The sequence below is a fragment of the Hylobates moloch genome, unplaced genomic scaffold (genome assembly GCF_009828535.3).
Source record: "Hylobates moloch isolate HMO894 unplaced genomic scaffold, HMol_V3 SCAFFOLD_1, whole genome shotgun sequence".
NCBI lineage: Eukaryota > Metazoa > Chordata > Mammalia > Primates > Hylobatidae > Hylobates > Hylobates moloch.
In genome coordinates, this window is record NW_026652276.1 from 141,235,116 (window position 1) to 141,257,871 (window position 22,756).

At 35.5% G+C, this 22,756-nt stretch overlaps 1 protein-coding gene across 7 annotated transcripts in view; it reads right to left on the bottom strand.

Moving 5' to 3' along the window:
• The window catches only part of TAX1BP1 (Tax1 binding protein 1), a 91,506-nt gene that overhangs the window by 54,674 nt on the left and 14,076 nt on the right, over window positions 1-22,756 (bottom strand). For all 7 annotated transcript variants that reach the window (XM_032758528.2, XM_032758569.2, XM_032758552.2 and 4 more), the window contains exons 3-5: window positions 19,863-19,965; window positions 10,067-10,254; window positions 6,255-6,413 (exon numbers count right to left, since the gene is read on the bottom strand). In XM_032758528.2, the coding sequence (XP_032614419.1) occupies window positions 6,255-6,413; window positions 10,067-10,254; window positions 19,863-19,965 (450 nt within the window). The remainder of the gene's footprint in view (window positions 1-6,254; window positions 6,414-10,066; window positions 10,255-19,862; window positions 19,966-22,756) is intronic.

Consider the following 22,756-nt stretch of genomic DNA (forward strand, 5'->3'; position numbering starts at 1 on the left):
AATTGCGCCTGGCTACTACTACCTCATACAAACAAGGTGAGCCAGGAGAGAAGCCACAACTTGTATAAGCTACAAAAATGGCTGCTGCTTCACTTCTGACTTCAAATCTCACGCAAGAATCTCTCTTGTGTCTCATCCTAAACAAATTATAGAGAAGGGAACTCTAGAAAATAAGTTCAGCCTAGCAAAGCTGACATATTACAAAGCTACCACCATAAAATTCCATTTATCAGAAAGAACTCCATTTGACTTAAGTTCCCACAACTCAAAATTCTAAACTTTAAACTTTTAATACATATGATCCTTCAATTGTATTATCAATGAGTTTCATCTAATCATACTATTATGTGTCCTAGTAAATTCTGATAAGAAAAACTTCTTTCTATAAATGAGAAAACCACTTCAATGACTAATATCCACAAAGACATTACATTACTGTACTAAAACTATATGCTGATTTTTTCCCACAATTTATCCTTTCTGAAATGGAGATGTATCTTACAATCAATGGTATGTCTTAGTTTGCTTGGATTATTTTTTTTCCTGGCAGTAATGATGTTATCACCACCATGGCTTCTCAGGCTCAATGAAGTAAGATATTAAAGGCTTCCCAAAATCTTTGCAGGAACTACTGATTTTCTATTAAAATTATAATCAGGACAATCTTAAATAAATGTAAACCACGTTTCATAAAATGTGAAACATAATTTAAAAGGTATTAAACTTTTTTCTGGTTTTCAATCAAAACATGATCAGTAAATGGGCAATGTGACACAGTTATGTGATCGCTAGAGGGAGACAAATGACTGCTGTTTTAGTAATACAAAAATCTTTCAATTCATTTGTCAGCTGTTACAAACTGGTATTTTCATCCCTTTAAATACCCGAATACCCATAATATTTATAAAATGATAAAGTACGAAATAGTGCTAAAAAAGCTAAAAGTTTTTTTAAAAAAAAACTTCTCAAGAGAACTGGAAGGCCACAGAAAAACACTGAAGATGCATAAAAAGGAAACATTGTAAATAGCTCACATATAGTAAACCAGGACTGTCCAAGAATGATAGTTTTTAAATATATGTTTTTTTAAATCCTTTTCAAGACCATAAAATCCCATATCCAAAATAAAATGTCACCTTCAGACCCTTCTTTTGACCACAATTAAAGCTGGTCAGAAGCCCCAAAATTCATTGTTATCTATTTATTCCACAAATACTTGATGAATAAAGAGACATACTATACTTGTATCTGTTTTATAAGCCATTGTAATATAGCAACAAAAACACCTAGCTTGGGTTTTCAGGTTCTCAACTTTGCCACTTGTTAACTAGATGACTTATCCATGAGGAAGCCTGAACTCAGAAAAACCAAGTGACCACTTTATTTCAATGAGAATAAAAAGGAAAACTCTTTCTGATGACAAGTTATTCTCTGTAGTATATGCTGTCACTCTACAAATTATCTTTACGTTTTAGAGAAGAAACAGCCAAAAAGATAAATTATGATAGCTTAAGAGATCCACACTAGCCAGAGAAGAGATCTTGCACATTCTCTCACTCCCATACCTATGATACTTCCCAAGTATCTGGTGATGTCTCCTACCCAGTTTGTGAAACTTAAGAATCAAAACAGTATGAATACATTTAACAGTTTGTAACACCCTCCATTACATTGTTTTGGCAATATTACTTTAATATTCTCAAATATAATATAGTTCAAAAATGCCTTGAAGTACATCATATCCATGTTATTATTCAAGTTGAAAATACAATTATATGAAAAAACTCAATTCATAGTTTAGGCTCCAAAAAAATTATAAACTAAACTAACCGAAAAACTTAATAGAGGCGGCCGGGCGCGGTGGCTCACGCCTGTAATCCCAGCACTTTGGGAGGCCGAGGCGGGCAGATCACGAGGTCAGGAGATCGAGACCATGGTGAAACCCCGTCTCTACTAAAAATACAAAAAATTAGCCGGGCGCGGTGGCGGGCGCCTGTAGTCCCAGCTACTTGGACAGGCTGAGGCAGGAGAATGGCATGAACCCGGGAGGTGGAGCTTGCAGTGAGCCGAGACTGCGCCACTGCACTCCAGCCTGGGCGACAGAGCGAGACTCCGTCTCAAAAAAAAAAAAAAAAAAAAAAAACTTAATAGAGGCACAGCTCTTTTTAGTCCTATTTGAAAAACAAGATTCAAAATCATTGGTTCTCTGAGCCTCAGTTTTAACTCTTTCAATTTCCAATATGTATCCAGCACTCCAAAATACAAACAAGAACACAATGAAACATACAAACTAATTTTCACAGAAGTCTTTGATAAATGTAAAGACGGGGTTTTTAAAAAATCCTCATCAGTACAATAGATTATTTGGCAATAAAAGGAATGAATTAATAATATATATTACAACATGGATGAACCTTGAAAACATTATGCTAAGTGAAATAAGCCAGTCACAAAGGCCACATATTATATGATTCCATTCATGTGAAATGTCCAAAATACACAAATCCATAGATACAGAAATTTCAATTAGTGGGTATCTGGGACTGGGGGAAGCAATCAGAAGGTAAATGGTAGAGTAACCACAAGTAAGTAAAAGCTTTCTTTTGGGGATGAATTTGTTCTAAAATTAGACCATGGTAATGGTTGCATGATTTTGTAAATACATTAAAATCCATTGAATTGTATAAACTGGTGAACTTTATGATATACAAATGACATCTCAATAAAGCTGTTTTGAAAAATAATCAATTAGGATCAGCTCACATCTTTGGCCCTCAGAAGTATAGAGCAGTGGTTAAGAGCACTGACTGGAGCCATACTGCTAGCCTCTATCACTTACTAACTGTGCAATCACGGACAAGTAAGTAGCCTCTCTGTGCTACCTCTGAAAAATGCAGACGATACTGCTTACTTCACAGGACGAAGTTAGCTAACATATGTAAAGCACTCAAATCACCATCTGGCTTTTATTAAGTGTTATATGAGTTATTTTTATTAATGAGCCTTTTTCAAGAGAGGAGGGGAGAAATCTTCCCTTACAGTTGAACCAGAAATGAATGGAAAATTATCCTTAATAATAGTTACTTTTTAAATCTAGGATGTACATGAATAACGAAGTAGCTACCACAAAAATCTAGGGGAAATACAATATGTAATTTATTGTTTCTCAATTTACAAACATTATGTTGTTTTAGTTTTAATCTACTTTGTAATCCTAGTTTATTCCTTCAAGCAGCCAATTTCATAAAATAACATTAAAAACAAACATATAATTTAAACCAACCTGTTGTAATAATCCCAACATATCCAATTCTTTTAATTTACCAAATTAAAGAATTGTAATTATCAGAATTTCATTAATTTCATTTAGTTTTAATTATTAGAGCCCTTTAGAGTGATAAAAGTCAATGTGATAAAAGATGAAAAATTTTATTAATAAACAATTACAGATACTGAATTCACTTTTATTTTTTGTCAAGTATGGAATGGGTAATAAGCTAGTCATATTATTTTATAAAAGAATGGAAATGCAATAAATTTCTCCTATTATGAAGAAAATGAAGGTCTCTGCTTATTACATGGAATATCCATTATAAAACTTTAAATGAAATTATAGATGATACATCAGAACAATCTTTCAGATAATCAACAGTTTATACACTCAGTACCTCAAATAGAAGACCTCTAGAACTACTATAGGATTCACACCATGGAACAGATTTAAAACAAGTGCCAAGAAATGTCACAGATTTTATAAGCCATCCAACCAGACCAGTTTGAAAGTCTGGAGTTGTAGCTGCCCAGCAGGCATGCTTGACTAAAATGGAGACTAATTTTGGAACATGAAGCAAATTCATTAAAAAAAAAAAAAAAAAAAAAACTAAAACTCCATTGACTAGTAACAAAGAGGAACTATCTCTCCTGGCAAACACGTTTTAACCCCAGAAATAAACAATTGTCACCACATGTTTTGTAACTTAGAGGGTTTTTTTGGTTACATTATGTATGCATTATTTTAGAATCATTATGTATTTTAGAATGCATTATATATGCATTATTTTAGAATCTCAGGGAAATGCTATGAATTTCCAGTCCTGTTGGATGACACTTTATATTGTAGTCCTTCCTTGATGATTCTCTGGTTCATATTATGAAAAATAGTAAAATAATAATAGCTACTTAAATTTAGAGAGAACCTCCCATGCATCAAGTACCATTCCAGGTCCTTTGTCAATTTTTTCTATAATATGGAGTATCATTTTAAAAATCACTTTCAAGTGCTTCCCAGAGAATATGCCCCAATGCAAGAACGGCAGCAGAGAAGTAGTCTCCTCCAAGATTAGTGACTGTCATCAAGATTTAAGAGTTGGCATAAAAACTTCTGCTGAAGACCTCTTCTGAGCACCAAGGCCACAATCTCCTACAAGTTTTGCTTCATTAATCCCTTGACCTCAGTCTACCACTTTAGTCTTGTCTGTAGTCCTTAACCCCTTTATCACCTGGAGAGCACAGAGAATCTGAGACTGTTTAAATCTCAGCTACTACTCAAATGGACCAGAGAAATGGCCCAATGTGTGTGTGTGTGTGTGTGTGTGTGTGTGTGTGTGTGTGTGTGTATATGTAATTTCACACAAATGAAGGCCTATCATTCTGCCATTCCTGTTCTCACAATCATCCATTCTTTTCTTGGATTTCAAAGTAATCAGAGTCAAAACCTCAAAGGCCACATTTCAGGATATTCTTGATCTCATGGGCTTAGGACATGGTGAAATGGGTCTTTTTCATGAGTCATCTATCTCACCTTGATCCCTCTGGCTTGTGAAAAAAAAAAAAAAAAGATTGACATTAAACTTTGGAAAACTGCCAAATCCAGGTATAAATCATGAGAAAAATATGTAAATAATGGAGAAAAAGAGAGTAATAACTACACAAAGCAGCAAGAGAATTACAACAAATGAGTAAAAAAAAAAAAAAAAAAAATTAGCTGAATGTCCTAATAGTCATGGAGGGCACATACTATGAGATTTTACTATATTTTAATATTTGGTATACCTGCTTCAAAGGTTCAAATGAAAAAAGTAGTTCCTTAACCAAATGGAAAATCCTACTCCTATAGTCTGCTGCAGGACACTAAGTGTTCCCCAAGAGTAAAACTGGGAAATACTTGCATATTTTTAACTAAAAAGGCTAACGATAGAAAAGACAGAATTGAAGACTTCACAGACATTTATAAGGAGATTTGTAAATGTACATAGTACTTGACATTATGTTTACCCTCTAACTCAAAAAAGCAATCCTCAAACAAATAGAACAAAGCAAGGAAAATCTTTTCAGAATTTAAGACTTACTTGTATAACATCTCTGCCCAGGTATGCAATATATACCCACTCCACTGGAGTATACGAATGTTTGAGAATTGCTGCACTAGTGGTTCATTTAGCAATTATTAAGCAATTGCTGGAGGACTTGTTGGACAAAAGGATAACAGAACAGACCCCACCCTCAGGAAACAATAGCTCAATACTGTAAATGGGCATAAATATGCCCAACCAGCTCTACTGTACGTGAAACTGTAATACATATGATCACAGTCTGTGTAAGTTTCATCAGAACAAACTGCTTTTCTTGTGAAAATATTAAATAAACAAGTCAATGACTAGATAACTGTTTTTTCACTGTTTTTGGCTTCTTACAAGTCTATTTCTATCACTAATGAAGCCACAATGTTTTCTGCTTGCATTGTACCTGTCTCTCTTTTTCTTAGCTTAAGAAATTCTGACAATTTTAACTAGTTTGTTTCTTAGGATAATATAGCATTTCTCCCATTAAAAATTTCAAAATTTTGTCTAATACTACATCTTATTTTACCAAATTATGCTTTTTTGAAAAGTAATTTTAATTTATATATCCCATTTTTCCTTTATTCAATGTTTATCATTTCTAATTGTATTTCTAAACAACAAAAAAAATCAAGTATTCTACAATTAGATGTAAAACATCTGGAAATAGTTGTCAGGGACTACCTCAACAAGCCTGGTACCAAAGTCTAAAAGTATTTTAACCATCTTACAAACATAAAAGCAGCTGTGGCAGAAGGTTAATAGGAACTGACCTGTTCTTGCATAAACGTCTATCTAAAAGGCTACTTTTCTCAATACCTGGTTTTCACTTACTTAATTGGTTCAGCTCTTTAAAAAGGTGGGTTTCAGGCAATATACTATCAACTTCAATCAGTTACATAAGACACAACTAACCTTTTGTTCTGCTTGCAGTTGGTCACATCTTTCTTTCTCATGGTTAAGTTCTCTTTCCATTCTCCCAACTTGTTCTCGAAGTTGTGCTGTTTCTTTTTCCAGAACGGCAATTAACTTTAACAGTTCTTCTTTTTCCTTCATGGTTTTCTCAATTTTCAACTATAAAGCAAAAAACTCAAATTAATTAGTTTTTTGCTTAATCCTAAAATGTGTTACTACAAATTTAGTTTTCCATTTCCAAAAAAAAGTGAAGACATTCACAGAAAGAACTCTTACATTCTACCTACTTTATATCAATCAGCCTTTTTTTAGCCTTCAGTTAGAAAAATTCATCAATCATAAATTTAAACATTCTTTTGGTTGAGCAAAGAAAATATTAAAAAATGAGAGAACTGTATTATGAAGTTGGCTGCTAATCATTTTTGAGATCAGAACTAAAAATAAGGCATATTAATTTTCCCGTTAATTACGGGGCTTTCTTATCCACAGTAACAATCAGATACTCCAAGAGGAAAAGTTGTACCTCTTCTTGAATGCAAATCTATAGGAAATCTTTGAGTCTATCACAAACTTACTATATCGTATATAAGGCCTTCATCTACGGAATTACTATTAAAAGTGCTGATTCCTTAAGACACCAAGAAATTTATGGTTTCTATATATAAAATGGCCTCTACTTGGCTAAATTAAAACACTGTTCATAAGTAAAAATACAAATTTTAGGACAAACATGCAGACTAACAATATATTAACAATATACCTGATTCTTATGGGAACAGCTAATAGTTCAGGAAAATATAAACTTCAGTATTCTAAAAGATTACTAAATTAATGGTCATAAGATAGTAAAACAAAGTTAATATTTCTCTTACAAGAAGAATGAAGACTCAGAAGGAAGACTTAACAAAGGTCGTATTATACATTTAACTGGTAAAACGTTTTTCCTCCATACACCCCAAATTAGTTTTCCAGGGTCATGGGATTATGAAATCAAACTGATTAAATTCTAAAATGGCTCTTATCAAAGTTGAATAGCTGCAAACTTTCTGAATGACTCTTCTACCTGTTCCAATAAATCAAATCAAAATGCCAGGAAAAGTTTATTTATTCAATCACTGAATTTCTTTTATATCTTATTTTTAAAAAATGATTTGAAGTAGATTGCAATAAACGGCATTCAATAAATGCAATAAATGGCATTCAATAAAGTCAACAGAAAATTAGAACCAGGCAAATATATTACCCATAAAGGTTAATATCATTATTAATTTGGCATTAAATCTGGCTCAAAACTATCTGGCAACTTAAAAATAAAGAAATATCTTGACATAGCACAACACAGACTTTATAAAAGAATCACCTTTTCCAGTGATTTATTTAATTCACATATACTTTCTCAAGAGTTCACTAAAGCTTAAGTAGACATTTTTAGAAGAATTCAAATTAGATAAGAATGTATATGTCTCATTTCTTGCCTCAATTTTGTATTTTGAAATATGTTAAGCATACAAAATAGTTAAAATTTTACGATGATCATCCAAACATCCATCACCTAAATTCACTAATTATTAATATCTTGCCATGTTTATCTCTCTTTATATACTTAAGTTTATGTATCCTTTTTTCTTCTAAGCCATTTAAAGTGAAATTGCAGACACTTCACTCCTAAATACTTCAGAGCAAGCATCACCTAATAAAGACAGTTAACTTTAAATCACCACTATTATTATAGCTAAGAATATTAAGAATAATTTTATATCCTCCAATAGGCCATAGTCAAATATCCCTCACTATCCCTCCAATTTTTTTTTAAATCTAGGATACAATCAAGGTCCACACACTGCAAAATTATGTCTCACTAATCACTTCTACGGTCAACAGGGCCCCAGAAAATGTCTCACATTTGTACTAATTTTGTGCAGTTTTAGATAAAGATTTTAATGAATGTGAGAATTTTAAAGACTCACCAAAAATATTGGTTAAAAAAACATTTAATCTTAGAAATATTTACTTAAGAAACAGCAATTTTCATTTTCTTTATAAAGTACCCTTTGTGGAATAGGAAGGAGTGAAACAGAATGAGATATGTCTCAATCTACTTGAAGAAAAAGTACATGATAGATGTGAATGCCAAAATACCCATCACTTTTCTGTTGGAGGCCCTGAAATGAGGGTGGTCTAATAAGTATTCAAAAAGCTACAATATAAATACTGACTGCATTCTTAAGATCTGGGCTTGTTTCAGCATCTTTGACTGGCATTCAAATACAAAGCTAAAAACCTTGATCATCAGGCAGTTGCACCACAAAATGTTTTAGTCACCCTATAAAAGTTACATTTCTTTAAGATAAGAGAGGAATTTCTGCAAAGGGGAAGGAAAGATATGAAAGAATTCACAATAAAAAATCATTAGTTCCTCCTAACCTAGTTTGACTGTCTAATAAAAGTATTATATCTGTAACCTCTTGTCTTTTTACTCCAGTCTCAGTTCTTTGAGGTAAATAAAAGTAAAATCAAAGGCATTAAATATTTACATGTTAAAAAAATCTATCCAACTGTAAAGAAAAAGCAATAGCTGCAATAGAAGAAATATGAATATAAATTAGCCAACAATGTATACTGAACCAATTTGAGAAGCTATTTTTCTTATTATTATAATAGAAGGCACTATATACAATTAATCACAATAACTCAAATATAACACTGTAGTTTTTTAGGTATAGGATAAAGATATTGAAAAATGTGATCTTAAAATGAGAAAAGAATGTCACTATTTTCTCTGTCAATGACTACTAAAAATTAATACACAAGGCATTATTAGACCATCTACATAGTAAATTTATATTAAAGCCATCATCATGACTCCATAATATTCTATTTACAAAAACAGTAAAGAGTAAATAGCTTTTTAAATTTTCCTTTTAAATTATGGTTAATCTAGGCTTATTCATTTCATCAGAAGTACAATAACAAGAATCATTCTAAAAACGTCCAATCTAAATTAAGAGACTGGGAAGCTCCCCTAACTCACCGCCACACTTTAGAAAGACAATGCTCATGGTAGTGAAACAAAGTTCACATCCAATTACAGTTAGATTTATTGATTTACACCATTATCCCAAGCAGCTTCATCCCCAAATTGGTAACATTCTACAATGAACAGATTATGCCACCACAAAAAGTTAGGCAAAGGAATGTAAGGAAAGCTTTAGACCTAAACTCTCCCAATTGGTACTTACTGCACTATCTACTATGCACAAAATAAGGATAGGCCCTAGGGACAGTCCCTGCCACAGTGGAACCAAGAGCATAACTGTGGCCAAAAGATTTTTTAAGCATTTCAAAAAAGACACTCTAAATTTATTATTTTAGTTAAAAAGCATTTGATTTTTTTTTTTTTTTTTTTTTTTTTGTGATACGGAGTCTCGCTCTGTCACCCAGGCTGGAGTGCAGTGGTGCAATCTCAGCTCACTGCAACCTCCGCCTCCCGGGTTCACGCCATTCTCCTACTTCAGCCTCCCGAGTAGCTGGGACTACAGGTGCCCGCCACCACGCCCGGCTAACTTTTTGTAATCTTAGTAGAGCCAGAGTTACACCGTGTTAGCCAGGATGGTCTCAATCTCCTGACATCGTGATCCGCCCGCCTCGGCCTCCCAGAGTGCTGGGATAACAGGCGTGAGCCACCGCACCCAGCCAAAGCATTCGATTTTTGTGGCAACTCTCACATAACCTTAAAATTCTCAAAATGTCAACCAACATAAGCTCTGTTCTTAAAATTATCAAGGAATCACTATCTCACTGTGAACACCAACCTCAAGAAGGCCTGCTTTTGTGGTCACCACTAACATGTCAGAATTTCCTTCATCTTCCATAGTAAGCAGCTCTTCAACTGGAGAAGAAGCTCGAAACTGGAAAGGTGTACTTGCTCCACGAATTTCACCCTTATGGGTAACGTAACAGAACTGATAAAATTCTCCATCATCATTTGGAAGGTAATATCCTAAGAGGAAGTTAACAAACAAAATTATTAAACTTCCAATTATAAAATTCATGTTATTTCAATTTAACAATACTTGCCATGTCTCATTCCGCACACTGTTCTTGACAAGAATCTGGGATATGTCCTTCTTTCTTTTGCAAATTATCAAAACTAGATTCTTCCTTCCTCCTCAAAGTTAAAATTTTTCTTCTCTTAGGTTTAAGCTTATATTCCCAGAATATTCTTTCCCCCTGTATCTTCACTAGGGCAAAACCCACTTATCTAGGAGAGGCAAGTATATACTTTACAATGGGAAAGAGGCTGGAGAAGGAGCAATGGAAGAACCAATATAAAAGTCTACTGAGGACTGGGACTGGGGGTGGAAATATGTCATTTAAAGAAATCTTCCCTCCAATTTGACATTCATTACATGTAAATAAGAGATATTAACTAAAGGAATATGCTGCACATGTGAACTATATGAAGGCAGAAAAGAAGATGAGGTCTGCTAGTGCAGTATGGTAAAAATAAGCTTTAGGACCCAGTGCAGTGGCTCATGCCTGTAATCCCAGCACTTTGGGAGGCCAAGGTGGGCAGATCGCTTGAGCCTGGAGTTAGAGACCAGCCTGGCCAACATGGTGAAACCCTGTCACTACAAAAAATACAAAAATTTGCCAGGTGTGGTGGCACGTGCCTGCAGTCCCAGCTACTAGGGAGGCTGAAGCGGGAGGATCGCTTGAGCCCAGGAGGTCAAGACTGCAATGACCCATGATGGTGCCACTGAACTCAAGCCTGGGTGACAAAGTGAGACCCTGTCTCCAAAAAAAAAAAAAAAGCTTTCGAACCACACATATCTATTCAGAATTCCAGCTCTACCACTATTATTTCCGTAACCTCCCTAAGCCACAGGCTTTTTTTTTTTTTTTTTTTTTTTTTTTTGATACGGAGTCTTGCTCTGTTGTCCAGGCTGGAGTGCAGTGGTGCAGTCTCGGCTCACTGCAACCTCTGCCTCCTGGGTTCACGCCATTCTCCTGCCTCAGCCGCCCGAGTAGCTGGGACTACAGGCGCCCACCACCACGCCTGGCTAATTTTTTGTATTTTTAGTAGAGACGGGGTTTCACCGTGTTAGGCAGGACGGTATTGATCTCCTGACCTCGTGATCCGCCTGCTTCGGAAAGTTCTGGGATTACAGGCGTGAGCCACCACGCCCAGCCGCTGCAGGCTCTTAATCTGTTTAAAAAAAAAAAAAAAAAAAAAAAGGCCAGGGGCAGTGGCTCAGGCCTGTAATCCCAGCACTTTGGGAGGCTGAGGCGGGTCAATCACCTGAGGTTGGGAGTTTGAGACTAGCCTGACCAACATGGAGAAACCCCGTCTCTACTAAAAATACAAAATTAGCCAGGCGGGGTGGTGCATGCCTGTAATTTCAGCTACTCGGGAGACTGAGACAGGAGAATCGCTTGAACCTGGGAGGTAGAGGTTGCAGTGAGCCGAGATCATGCCACTGCACTCTAACCTGGACAATGAGAGCAAAACTCCATCTCAAAAAAATTTAAAAAAAAAAAGCGGGGGGGCCATCTGTCTCAGAGATCCAAAATATTAACAAATAGTTAATATATAGTATCTAGAATAATGTGTTCAATATTTGCCCCCTTCTTTCTTCAATTTAACTGTTATCCCATTTTAAATTCTGCTGGATTATTATAACTTAAAATTAATCTTTGCCTCCCCACCAAAGCTCACATAGTACTTTTTACATTAAAAAATAAGTATCTCCTTTCACTTCTCAGCCTTTTTGGCTAAGATCAAATGTAAAAACTCCATACCTCCACGGTAAACCTAACATTACTGGTTACAATGTACATGCCTTACAACTACATCAGACCTCAAAAACACCATAGATACCACACACACACACATTGAGGGCACATACATATGTAAATATTTGTGCGCATACATATTTAAAAATTCAGAATTCCCCACAATGACTAGTAAAAAGGAAACATTCAATAATTGTGAAATGAATAAACAAAAATGAATATATTTACCTTAATATCTACCCCAAAAGCTATAATCACTACACCTGCTTTCTTTCATGTCTTGAAATTTTCAGCCTCAGTTATTATACCTACTTCGCCTGATTTCACTCTTTAAAAAACAGCTGGCTTTTCTCCTTAGAAACAGAGGAGAGGCTGGGCATGGTGGCTCATGCCTGTAATCGCAGCACTTTGGGAGGCCAAGGCGGGCGGATCACGAGGTCAGGAGATTCAGACCATCTGGGCTAACACGGTGAAACCCTGTCTCTACTAAAAATACAAAAAATTAGCCGGGTATGGTGGTGGGCACCTGTAGTCCCAGCTACTCGGGAGGCTGAGGCAGGAGAATGGCGTGAACCCGGGAGGCGGAGGTGGCAGTGAGCCAAGATTGCAGCACTCCACTCCAGCCTGGGCAACAGAGCGAGACTCTGTCTCAAAAAACAAACAAACAAAAAAAACAGACAGGAGAGGCAGACAATATATAAGATAAGAGAAATTCTTGTGGTGCTTTAAAGCAAAGTAGCAGTCCACAAAAAGGAATTAGGAGAGAGGTGGAGCATGTCAAATAAAAATACAGGAGCCCACTTGAAAAGCTCCAATGGCTAAAGCTGAAACAATTTAAGTAACAAAAAAAATATGGTATTAGACTTCATTTCACAGAAGAAATTAAGGATTCCATGGAGAAGAAAATTCTTTCTAGCATAATGATCAACTAATAAATATACAAGAAATGAACTTCATTAGGCAAACACCGCAATAATCGTAGGCAAGATGCACAGAGGGATACTAAAATTAGTGGCTGAAAATATGAGGAGAAACAAGGTATTTCCACAGTCTCAAAGTAGCTCCCTCATAATATTCATTAATTACAAGGGAAAAAAATAATAACTTTATTTACAGTGGAGAAATCCAGAAGACACAATCTTAAACAAGCAATCAAGATTATTATAACCAGTAATATGTATGGACATCACATACTCCCTGATAAAATGTACTGAGAAAGGTACAGTACTATTCCCAAAAATGCATAACTTCAATCTAATCATGAGAAAACATCGAGCAAAACCAAGATGAGAGACAAGCTACGAAAACAAACAACACCACAAAACGCTAACAGTACTTTACAAGAAAGTAAAGGTTATGAAAGATAAGGAAGAAACCAAGGAGACTAAGACAACATGACAATTAAATGCAAAGAGGGATTAGAGACTGGATCTAAGAACAGAAAAAGAACAGTAATGGAAACACTGGTGAAATCTGAGTAAGGTTTGTACTTTAGTCAATAGTACTGTACCACTGTTAAACTACTGTTTTTCTTAAATAAACGTACCATGGTCATGTAAGATGCTCACATAACAGGAAGCTGGGCAAAGGGCATACAGAAATTCTGTGTACTACTTTTGCAAGTTTTCTTTGCATCTAAAATTACTTCAAAATACAAAGTTTAAATAAATATCATGGACATGTATCTGGCAATACACATTTTTAAAGTTTTTAAAAATCCACCCTCCTAATATCTACTAAAAACTTACTAATTCATACCAACTTCCAAATAGTCACTAGGCTTATTTAAAAGCTTAACTAGAAAACAAATATATAGCATAATTAATCAGTTCTGGCATCAAGACATTGGAAACTATACAAACTAGGTATTCAAGGTCTGATTCTTTTTTTTTTTTTTTTTTTCTGAGACAGAGTCTCGCTCTGTCACCCAGGCTGGACTGCAGTGGCCTCATCTTGGCTCACTGCAACCTCCACCTCCCTGCTTCAAGCAATTCCCCTGCCTCAGCCTCCCGAGTAGCTGGAATTACAGGCACACGCCACCACGCCCAGCTAATTCTTTTGTATTTCAGTGGAGACAGGGTTTCAACATGTTGGCAAGACTGGTCTTGAATTCCTGTCCTCAGGTAATCCACCCACACTGGCCTCCCAAAGTGCTGGGATTACAGGCGTGAGCCACCACACCCAGCCTCAAGGTCTGATTCTTTAAAAAACAAAAACTTCGGCCGGGCGCGGTGGCTCACGCCTGTAATCCCAGCACTTTGGGAAGCCGAGGCGGGCGGATCACGAGGTCAGGAGATCGAGACCATCCTGGCTAACACGGTGAAACCCCGTCTCTACTAAAAATACAAAAAATTAGCCGGGCGAGGTGGCAGGCGCCTGTAGTCCCAGCTACGCGGGAGGCTGAGGCAGGAGAATGGCGTGAACCCCGGGGGGCGGAGCCTGCAGTGAGCCGAGATCGCGCCACTATACTCCAGCCTGGGTGAAAGAGCGAGACTCCGTCTCAAAAAAAAAAAAAACTTCACTAAAATAAACTGCTAAAAAATATGGTTCAAAACCATTTGAGATAGACATAATTATTCAAAGCTGCAATTTAAAGCTGCCTGGAAAAACTTGTCAGATGGATACTGAAAATAAAATGGGAAAAAGTGAAAACTAAATTTTCAAGTCAAATTTTACAGACCGTGCCTTTAGTATTCAACAAGATTATAATAAATAAATAAAGGTTCGTTTAGGAAAACAATCACATTTAGGTATTGTTAGATGTCTTGGGTTTTGCATTTCAGGATTCTCATGACTCATCCACAAAATGAGCAAAGGGATTTGCACTACGCTTGAAAGCCCTTCTATAACTCTAATATTCGATGACTAAGCTTTCCCTGACTTCTTTATATAACAAAAAAGTTCTAGGCAGGGAGATGCTTTTATTTCTGAATTTCAAAATTCAAAATAAAAATGAACTGTTGAATTTTCAGAAACTTGTAAAACGTATGGCATTTAGGCTTAGTGCCCATGAATTTTTGAGACAGGGTCTCACTCTGTCACCCAGTCTGGAGTGAAGTGGTACAATCTCGGCTCACCGCAACCCCAGCCTCCTGGGCTCAAGTGATCCTCCCCACCTCAGCCTCTCAAGTAGCTGGGACTTTAGGTGTACACCACCATGCCTGGCTAATTTTGGGGGTATTTTTTGTAGAGATGAAGTTTTGCCAAGTTGCCCAGGCTGGTCTCAAATTCCTGGGCTCATGCAATCCATCCTCCTTGGCCTCACAAAATGCTAACATTACAAGCATAAGCCACCACGTCTGGCCCAAAAATGTTTTTAAAGTATTAACAGAAATAAACTGGATGCTTTTCTCTCTTTTTTAACCACTTTTAAACTTACTCCTAAGTCCCTAATAAACAAATGGAATAATCCCTATAACAAATTAAGTAACTTTTTTTTCAACAGACGGAGTCTCACTATGTTGCCCACACTGGTCTCTAACTCCTGGTCACAAGCCATCCATCTGCCTCAACCTCCCAAACAGCTGAGATTACAGGTGTGAGTCACCACTTAAAAAATAAGTTAACCTGGCAGTTAACTTATTTTTTAACAGGAAACCAATCACAATAAAAATGGTTAAAAATAAACCAACAGCTTTCAGGAAAGAAGTTTTAAATGTAACAAAACTGGTTCCAATACACACCTAAATTTTACTATCTAAAAAAGGCTATTAAAGGATAAACTACATATATAACTTATAACGTTTCCTTATCCAAAAAACATCTATGAGGACCTAAATCATTGCCCACATTACACTACAAGTTTTATCCTCTGCATACTGGTTTCCTGGCACAGAACATAAGGAAATTTCTTTATATATGCAAGTTCCATGCACTCACATTGCCAATTAATGTTTAGACCAAACATATGCAAAATTCAGAATAAAGTGGAAAAAAAAGTTTTTAAACAAACAGACCACCAAAATCCAAAACAATGACAACATCAAATGCTGCTGAAAATGTGGAGCAACAGGAACTCTCATCATTCATTGCAGGTAGGAATATAAAATGGTACAAGCCACTTTGGAAGACACTTTCGCAGTTTCCTACAAAACTGAACATGCTCTTATACAATTAATTAATTACATTCCCTGGTATTTACTCAAATGAAATGAAAACTTACATCCACACAAAAACTTGCACAAGAGTGTTTACTGCAGCATTATTTGTTAAGTGCCAAAACGTGGAAGCAACCAAGATCTCCTTCAATAGATTAATAAACTATGATACCTCCATTCAATAGAATATTAATCTGTAATAAAAGAAATGAGCTATTCAAACCACTAAAAGACATGAGGGAATTTTAACTGCATGTTGCTAAGTAAAAGAAGCCAATCTGAAAAGACTACATATCATATGATTCCAACTCTATGACATTTTATGGCAAAACCGTGAGGACAGTAGAGCATCACTGGTTGCCAGGGTTCTACGAGGAGAGAAGGAGAGATGAGATGGTAGGACACAGGAGACTTTTAGGGGAGTGAAGTTATTGTTCTTTATGATACTGCAACAGTAGGTATATGTCTTCATACATTCATCAAAATCAACAGAATTTACATCACACAGTGAACCCTGATGTAAACTATGAACTCAGACAATAATAGTGTATTAATATTGGTCCATCAATTGTAACAAATGGAGCACACAAGATGTTAAAATTAAGGAAAGTAGGGAAGGGTGGTGTAAGGGATTGCAAGAGAACTCTACTTTTCACTCAATTTTTTCTGTAAACCCAAAACTGCTCCAAAAAAGTATGTTAATTTTTTAAAATTAAACCATCTGAAGCTGATTAATCTGAGCCTAGTTATTTTAGAAGGCTGCTCTGCACATCACCAAAATCCAAGTCAGATATTGCCTGATAAAAAAACAGGACATTTTAACTTAGATAAGATCATATCAATTAGATAATGTTAACAATTATTTGCTGAAAACTGTCTGCCATGCCACCGGTTCCCAAACTTCTACATAACAGAATCACCTGTTGATCTTTTCAAAATTCTAAAACCCAGGCCATACCACAGACCAATTAAATCACAACATCTGGAGGTGGGACATAAATTTCTGTGTGTCTTAAAGCACTCAGGTGATTCCAAATTACAGTTAAGTTTAGAAATCACTATACCAAAGCTATGTGCATAGGCTCCAAGTTATGCTGCCCTTAAAACAGGCTGATGCTCTCTCTTAGCGACTATAACAAAAACTGACTGAAACTCAAGGGAGGGATCACTGTAAAAATTTTTCGGCCGGGTGCGGTGGCTCACACCTGTAATCCCAGCACTTTGGGAGGCCAAAGTGGGCAGATCACAAGGTCAGGAGATCGAGACCACCATGGCCAACACGGTGAAACCCCATCTCTACTAAAAATACAAAAAAAAATTAGCCAGGCATGGTGGCGGGCACCTGTGGCCCAGCTACTTGGGAGGCTGAGGCAGGAGAATGGCGTGAACTCAGGAGACGGAGCTTGCAATGAGCTATCGTGCCACTGCACTCCAGCCTGGGCGACAGAGCAAAAGGCCGTCTCAAAAAAAAAAAAAAAATTCTAAAATCAGTAATACTAGAAATGTTTATCCCAAATTCAAACTGTTTTTTGGTTCCTTTCTGAAGTAAGCATTTGCATGCTAACAAAGTATTTTCATTAAATAAACATTTTAGTATGGTTTGGTTTTTTACAGGTTTTTCTTTTAGTTTGTTAAAACAAATTTTATTTTTAACATTCTGAAGATGGTAAACCAGATCAGATAAGGGAGAAATGATTTGGGGTTTCATTTTAAAGATTTAGGGCCAGGCATGGTGACTCACACCTGTAATCCCAGCACTTTGGGAGACCAAGGTGGGTGGATCACCTGAGGTCAGGAATTTGAGACCAGCCTGGCCAACATGGCAAAACCCCGTCTCCATTAAAAATACAAAAATCAGCCAAGCCTGGTGGCGAGCGCCTGTAGTTCCAGCTACTCAGGAGGCTGAGGTACAAGAATCACTTGAACCCAGCAGGCGGAGATTGCAGTGAACTGAGATCACACCATTGCACTCCAGCCTGGGTAACACAGTGTGACTCGGGCTCAAAAAACAAAAAAAGATTTACAAAATTTTAAAATTGCATTAAAATATGTGAAAATGTGTGAGACAATAAACTTTATTTTAAATCATTCATTTCATAATCCCGAGCACTTTTTTTAAAGTAATGATTCATACAATGTAAACTTCTTTCTGCTAACGTAAGAACATTCTTAACAGAGCCCATTGCTTAAAGATAAAAGAAACCCAGAGGAAAAAGTCTTAATTATTAATAGCCAGCCCCAGGGGAAAGCAATAAAGTCCTAGAATTTTTTTTTTTTTAAACATAAAGGCAAATAAAGTTCTCAATAGCAAAGAGGCAGTTTTAGGGAATGTTCAACCTGGGGTTAAAGGATAAAGAAAATTCAGGTCATCCATCAACTTTAATGGAGAAAAACATTATATTTTTATTTTTACTAACATCTAAAATTTTAGCATGTACTTTATCAGTATTTGTGATTTTTGTCACTAACAGGAATTACTTGTATGTTAATACCACATTACAATTGTTACAGGTATCTCAATGTTATCTTACTTGGAAATCATGGCAGTGATTAAATCAGCCAATAAAATACATCTTGTTAACACACAGATTTTGAAGCACATGTATTAATATATCAAAAATGTGTTACTGTGATATTTTAATTATTTCAATATAATTGGTTTTCTTTGCAATTTTATGTTTTATTTTATATACATTAAAATATTATTCTGAGACAGAGTCCATAAACTTCACCAGACCAAAAGAAATCTATGACATATACAAGGGTAAGAATTTACTTTAATACAACCCTAAAGTCAGTACAATTATAGTACAAAATTACTCTGCAGCAAATTCTTTGACAGATCACTGAATAAGTGTTTTTTTTTTTCAAGTTGTTGTGTTAAAAAACACATAAAATTTACTATCTCAAGCATTTTAAAGTGTATAGTTCAATGTTAAGCACATTCATATTGTTGTGCAACCACCACCACCATTATCTCCAAAATTATTCTCATCTTTCAAAACTGAAACTCCCTACCCTCATTAAACAATAACCCCCCATTCCTCCCTTGACGGAATCTGAATGCCCTGCGGACCACCATTTTACTTTCTGTGTCTATCCCTACTCTACGTACCTCATATAGTGGAATTATACAGTATTTTTCTTTTTGTGATTGGCTTATTTGACTTATCATAACATCCTCAGTGTTCATCCATATTGTAGCATATGTCAGAATTACCTGAATAAGAGTATCTTTTAAATTTTGTAAATAATGCCAAGCTAACACAAAAATGAATTTTATATTACTTTATCATTTTATAATGAACTTACAAATGACAGAATTCAAGTAACTATAAGTTCTGTTAATCATGTTTGTGGTTTTCATCTGGACTATTTTCCTCATCTCTTTTTTGTTACATTATTCTAACATCTGTTATTACTATTGTATTGTTCTCTCACTTGAAAAAACAATCCCCAAACATTAATATCTAAAAAGAAACCCACTCTTCAGTGAAAGTTAAGACAACAACCAATAACTTTAAATGTCTACATAAAATATCATGTGGCCTACACTAGACCATTACATTCTTAGGGCTTTTGCTAAGTAAAGACACTAATTAATTCAACTTTGGTACCCTGGACATACCTGAACAAATCATTACAATGGAGTACAACATCTTTAATGGCAATAAGACATCTAGCTTCATTGAGTTCTGCAGTTTTCAGTCCTTACCTTGGAATGCTAGTACACAATTAACTGTTGATCCTTCCACATAATGTTCAGGCATAGGGGACCATAAAAATGTGTAATAATCACGAGCAGTACTCCAGCCAACCTAAAGTGAAATAACAAAAAAGGCGGGTTTATAAGCAAATAGTTTAATATTAGGCTCATACAGCATATTGTTTATTTATTGTATTTTACAGTTAAAATATACATTTAATGTTTACAAATCATAAGTATTTTAACAAGCATGTCAAATTGTTTTTAAACTATAGCCTAATGCTATAAAAATCTACATAAATTGAATAGTAGAGTTTCTACTGTATTAAAATGCAATTTGCTATCCAATTTCGCAAGGATAATCTAACCATATGATCAAATATAAAAACTTGTTTTGATTAAAATTTAATTTCACTAAACACAGTGAGTTGTTAAATACTTGTTATTTTTTTTTATTGACCATAAAGTATTATTTTCAAAGGTGGCACATACTGAATGTCTAGTAGATCCAACAACTGAGGGAGTTATAGACTAAAGAAAATTAATACTTAAAACATTAGACATGCATTACAAATTCACCTCTGAAGAATTTTCAGATGTATCAAAATTCAAAAAACTTAATTTATACCTCCAATTTAAGTGTTTTATTTGTTTTACTTAGACATCTGCCTCCCCATAAATCCACTAAATTCACTAATCTCTCATCTTTGGCAAGTCTTGCCTGCAGCCAACTGGCAAATTTTGTGAAAAGACCTTTAGCACGAAGATGTTTATATACGCACAAACAGACCACCCATGTCTCATCTAATGCTAACACATTTTCTGCTTACAACATGAATATATACATATCTCAATCCGTATTTTCCAGATGGACTATACCATGTTAAATATTGAAAATTGGAGATGTTTAAAACAGGTACTAGATATCCATTTGCTAGTAATATTACAAAAATTTATGCATCAGCCACAAGGTTAGATTATAAATGTTCTATGATTCTGATTGGCCTGATTATAGACAACAGAATACTGAAGCTGGACAAACCTTAGTCACCTTTAGCCTCCAAAGGAATGGTTGAAACTACAGGTTACAACCCAGAAAGAAGTGATAAAACCATTTAGTGGTTCATGACTGGCATTTATTTTGTAATTATATATAAGAGAAAGTACTGGAGTATATTAAGGGTAAGTGTTTCACGAAATTTGGTTTCTGGTGTATTTGCATGCTGGGACAAATCTTACAATTTACTTTGTTCTGTGTCAAGGTATAAAACATTTGACACTATTCATCTCTTTAAGATATGAAACCTGAGGAATCAGTGAAGAAGTCATTTACCTCACCTGTTTGAGCACGTTTTTCCTTTCACAGTTGTTGGAAGAATTAGATAATGAACCTAAAAGCAGCATCTGAAGTGCCTAATCCATGGCAAACACTCCATGAATGGTAGTTATTATAGGTGTAGTATTTTGTAATAATTAAGAGCATAGGGTGTGAGGTTAGAATACCAGAAAAGACCATTTGCTAGCTGTATGGTTTTGGACAAGTTATTCATTTCTATTTTCTCCTCTGATAACAAAAACAGTCTCAAAAGGTTGTGTCTGTATTAAATGAGATCATCCCTGTATTTAGCACAGTGCCTATCACATAAGTGCTTGTTAGCAGCCTGAGAACTGAGCCTACCAAGAAGTTGGGGGCAAGATACAATCCCGAGTAAAAAGTCAGAAATATAGAACTACACTTCAAACTGCTTTCGAGTAAGGAAAACTAAACAATAGTTCTTAAGTCACTTAGAGAGGGGCATGTTGGGCATGCATAAAAAGTAAATGCAGAAGTCTCTCAATCTGGAAAGATACAGAGAATGGGCTCCTTTGGGATGTAACTGTCTTTTACCTAAGCTCCCACATGAAAGTATGTTAGAGTGGACAGTACTGGAAGGAACACAAAAGATGAACATCAGGAAATTATGTAGGAATCCACTGCAATAATAATAAATCTAATTAGAAGGGTCAATAAACCATAATGTGTCCAAACCAAAGGTTGATTCTCTGTTTTATTTTCCTGGTCACCGGGCTAGAACTTGCTGCTCAATGCTACAGGACACAGTGAAATGCAAGAAATCTTGTCTTTTAGTCCACCATTACCAAGTGTAAAGAAAATTATTACACTTACAGTTGATAACAGCAATTTTCAAACATTGAAAAATGGCAGGGAGAATATGGCAACACTTCGGACAATGGGACAAAATAGCCAGTTATCTAAAACTGCCAAAATATATTGCTTCTAGGAGATATACCTGAATCTAGTTAACCAGTTAATTGTAGTCACAGATAGCACTGGAGGCTGTATGTAAAGAAAGAAACTAAAGCAATGAATATGTCACATACTTTAGTTTGAAGAATTACAACAGCAGTGGGCGTCATTCTTGTTACTACTGCAACAGCAAAATAAATGAGAAAATGGAAATTAAACAAGGGTGACAGAGAAGGGAGAAAGCCACAATGTGTTCCTTTTAAACAGGATTAACATTTCAGAAAAACATTGTGTATAGGTTTTGATCATAAAGGAAATTCTGAGAAAGAACATACAGAAGACCAGAATGACATCAAAGTTACCTAGAAAAAAATCAAGATAATAAATCCTGGAGAAACATTGAGAAAAAGAAACATTAGGGTGAGGAAAGCATATGAGAGACCACTTGGAAAGAAAGAAACAAAGAAGAGGGGACTGATGTTTGGAGATGAATAAAGGGAGACAAGCCTTAGAGTAGGAAAGGCACTGAAAATAAATGAGCTGATTATATATGGATATAGGAGGATTCCCAAGAAATATAATTAGGTGAGGAAAAAAGCCCACAAAAAAGTATTAAATGAGCCTATGAATTTTTCTAATCCAGAAACATATAACA